This window comes from Gastrolobium bilobum, unplaced genomic scaffold (assembly GCF_033153095.1).
Source record: "Gastrolobium bilobum isolate Gb01-03AN ecotype WA unplaced genomic scaffold, APGP_CSIRO_Gbil_v1 utg16542, whole genome shotgun sequence".
Lineage (NCBI taxonomy): Eukaryota > Viridiplantae > Streptophyta > Magnoliopsida > Fabales > Fabaceae > Gastrolobium > Gastrolobium bilobum.
In genome coordinates, this window is record NW_026899089.1 from 4599 (window position 1) to 8910 (window position 4312).

At 34.7% G+C, this 4312-nt stretch overlaps 1 protein-coding gene across 1 annotated transcript; it reads right to left on the bottom strand.

Moving 5' to 3' along the window:
- Positions 1-2088: 2088 nt before the first annotated feature.
- LOC133287113 (protein JINGUBANG-like) lies at positions 2089-3375 on the bottom strand. The gene has a single exon (XM_061484669.1). It carries the CDS (start codon positions 3373-3375, stop codon positions 2089-2091), a length of 1287 nt encoding a protein of 428 aa, XP_061340653.1.
- Positions 3376-4312: the final 937 nt, after the last annotated feature.

The window sequence follows — 4312 nt, forward strand, 5'->3', positions numbered from 1 at the left end:
ATATCATTGATTCTACTTAGAAGAACATTTTTACGGTGAAAGGTGTTTTCAAAGATTGCCTTGTTCCACTCCTTTAACTTTGGAGTGACTAGTTTCAGGTTGCCGTAAACATCAATATTATTGGGCTAGCGTATATCGCAGTGAGTGAGCAGGAAAGGAGTGATTCCATTCCGACTAACCTTGAGATGGATATGCTGGCTACTTCTTTCAATCTCTATTAAGTCACAACCATCATTCTTCCACATGCACCAAATGCCACCCGAAAACCCCATTGCATCTTCAACTATGGAATTTGAAAATCCAAGCTTCTTAATTGTGTTACTAGCTTTTCCCCCACTTATTCTAGGCTCCATTATAATCACTATACTGACTGTGTGATTTTGATCAGCAAGAATAATGGTAAAGTCTCCATTAGCGATTTAGCCATAACAAAATCATTTCCGGGTAAACTCTGTTTATTAGCACGTGGCTTATTATTTATATTTGTTTTTATCCTTTTTATCCCATGAATTTCATGGGTACACAACCAGTAATATTCATTACAAAAGGTTCAATGACAAAAAACCAGTTTGCAGAGATGCATAAATATACGATTGCCACAGCAGAACTAAAGTATTTTTTTTTTATTTATTGCAAAAAGTATCATTTGAGTTCTTTCTTTTTTTAGTTTCTCCTAATTAATTATATCAAGTGGAGGGCACACTAACACAGTCGGTGATATTTTCTAAAGAGAATTTCTCTTTTGAAAATCATTTGCGGGGTATCAAGGAGGCCGTACGAACTGAAAATGACAAATGAATGATTAAAATAAAGAAACATGCATAATTAGACCATTGCCAACAGGGGATCTTCTTTAAAAAAACTCGGTATGTGTTAACAAATGGGTATACATAACTCGTGCGAAATAGGCTTTGAAATCTGTTTCGAAAAATACTTTTTTTAATTTTTTTTTAAAAATAAAAATAAAAATATTTGATAAGTCTTATTTTGTAAAAAATAAATAAATATTATAACTGTTTTTTTTTTTCTAGAATCAAATTTAAAGAACATATCTAAATTATTTTTATTTTATGTTTTGACTTTTAACTTTTAAAAAAAAAAAATATAAAACATCCAATTCATTAACTATTTTACAAAATAATTTTAAGAATAAAAAAATCAGAACACAATCAAATACACACATAATTATATTTTAGTAAAAAATGCATATTTTACCGCAAAGCATTTGGAATAATTAATTGGTAGAGATTATTTCAACTTAAACATTATTCTCAAGTTCAAGTTTCCACCTGTATTAAAATCTTGGTTGGGAGAGAAATTTTTTTAATAAGAAATGCATATTTCTAAATATACGGATGATATATATTTTGTATATATTACTATTTTACGTCGAAGAGTTTTTATAAGCTTTGCACGCAGTACCTATTTTATGTATACAAAATCACTCCACTCAAATGGAGAGTCAAATAGGATGACAAATAAAACAAGGGAAGCTGAGAAGGGGTATGCCCTCTCAGTCCTCAGTCGATGGTAGATTAAGTGAAAAGCAGAATTGCAGTTCACAGAAGAATAGTTCAAAGAATTTGTTTACCCAAAGAAGGTAATTGCTTTCCTCTTTCTCGGCCTTGCTTTCACCGGCTTAAACTACCTCTTAATTCTCTTATTCTTGATCGATTGGATCAACTACAACTGGAATGAGATGAACCATACATAATAACACAATCCCCCAGCTTTGTTCGTTTAAAATAAACAACAAGTAGTTTGTGAAAATATTAGACAATAATTTAGGCATTAATTATTTATTCTGATATTACTTATTAATACAATTTCAGTAAAGAATAAGGGCTTTGAAGGGAAATTACAAAACCTTAATCATACGATGGAATGGGTTGTAGTAATCTGTTTTGAAGCTTGGTTTTATGCTCTCATGAAAATCAGATGCAAATCTTACGGCCTACATTTGACTGTGTATATATATATTGCAAATTCACACAACGTTAGTGTCACAATTTCAACCTAGCTAGCGACGACCATGATTTAAAATTTTAAAATTTCATGGTCCACTTAGTATGCAGAATTAGTGCAGATTCAAACGAAACCAAACACATCCCACACCTTAATATCCCCGTCAAGGCTTCCACTGAAGAGCGTAACGACCCCGTTTGAGTCACCTTCAGTTTCAACACTCGAAAATGCCACCAATGACTTGATCGGTTTCTCGTGTCCTTCCAACACTGCCCTACAACAATACCCACTACTCTTCCTTTCTTGTTTCCAAATCCTAACCGTTAAATCTGCAGACCCACTTGCCAACAAACCAGCCACGTTGATCAAACACAGTATGGCCCCACTATGACCCCGCAACGTTTCCACCTTCACGACGTCGTTTTCACTGCACTTCCTCTCCCACCTGCAGATTGTGCCGTCGCTACCACCGGAAAATAACGCCATGCCATCGCCGTCCAATGCAAGCGCATTAACGGTTGATTTCTGCTTCCCTGTGGTGCTCACCAACGTGTGCCGTTTCACCTTATCATCCCTCTTCCAAACCTTGATGCAACCATCAGCGGAGGCAGTGTAAACGGTGCCGTCGTAGGCGACGGCGACGGCGTTGATGGCGTCTTCATGCGCCTTAGTAGACTCCAAACACCGGTAACTCGACAAGTCCCATATCTTAAAACTTTTGTCCCATGAAACCGAGTACATAAGCTTCTCGTTCACTGCTAAACCCGACACCGTGTCGCAATGTTGTATCCAGAGCCTCCTCCGGTGGCGTCTAACGCTGACGTAGTTTTTGGGTACCATGCAGCGGCGCAACCTGTCCTTCACGGTGGGGAGGGACGACAGAAGACGATGTCGTTTGGAAGGAGTGATCAGCCACACACGAATCTTGCAGTCTTGGTGAGCGGTGAAGACCCTTGAACCACTGAACGCGATGGACTTGACGAAACCTGACCCGTGGTTTTCGTTGAATGCGTCAACTTGGGTGTAATGGGAGAGATCAAAGACGTTGATGAGGTTGAGGGATGCAGCGTATAGAAGGTTTCGGTGAACTGCGAGGCAGGTGATATGGGGTGTTAGGGTTTTGAGGGAAGTAACACAGTAAAAATTGAGGTTGAGGGAGCTAGGGTTTTCGTGTTGAAGGTGGAGCGTGGTGGAGCCATTCATTTTGAACGTGAAAGGTTCAGAGTGAAAGAGAGTTAAGAGACAGTGAGTGAGGCAAAGGGGAGTAGCTGAAGCGGGAACATAAGTAGTGGTTGGGATTTCTTCTTGGAGAGGCACGTGGCATGTTTTGAAGGTTAAACACGTGGCAAATGCATAAAGCTTGAAGGAGTAACTTGGTGGGGCATTAAAATTAGTGGCGGGGTCCACCATGATATCTTGGACCCACAGAATCAGATTGGGCAGCTTGTTGCTTGTGCGTAAACTTTGGGATGATCTTATGTACATCTGTAGTAGGTACATATGTCATTCAATAAATGATATTTGGATAAAAATTGTTTTTTTCTCTTTTCCATACAAGCATGACAGTCATTTCTCATTTTTTATTGGATAAATACACTAAGTAAATAGTACAAGTACCATAAATATTTCCGAAAACTTGAATGATAAAGTCTTATTAGACATAAATTATTAGGCGTTGTATATTCACTTCATTTTTAATCAAGAATGTATGTAGATGATGTACCAAAAAGAAAGAAAGAAAGAATGTATATAGATATTCTAAAGTGATATTTTTAGAGGGAAGATATTCTAACTATTAAAAATATCTACTATCAATTTACTACTTCTACAATTACCATTGGATCAAAGAGAGAAAATGTTAAAAAAAATTTGAAGAGAGAGAAAATATTGATCCAATGATAATTATAAAGATAGAGGATTGGTAGTAAATTTTTCTAGTAGTACGAATATCCTCATTTTTTTTTATACATGCTAAAGTGAAAGTTTTATTTCTATTGAGTTGTTAATTTTGCAAAGAATTCATATGGTAGGTAAGAAATTATAAAGTAATTTGAGAGTAAATTTCTTAACTATTAATTTTAAATTTAATTAAATTAGTTTTGTAAATATGTAATCTAATCATTGGTTTTATGAATTAAACGAGTTAGATTATTCAAGTATAATAAATTATTTTTATATTTAGTATTTATAATATTAATTTTTTGATTTAATATATAAATTGTTATTACACAGTTCAATTATTTGTTGTAAGAAAATATTATAATCAAAATATTAAAAAATAAAATTTAAGTAAAAAATTAATATAAGCATACATTTAATTTTATAAAATATATCAGAAATAATAATA

What these genes read in the sequence shown, in the direction of transcription:
- LOC133287113 (XM_061484669.1), bottom strand. Translation starts at nt 3,375, where the DNA reads ATGGTGGACCCCGCCACTAATTTTAATGCCCCACCAAGTTACTCCTTC.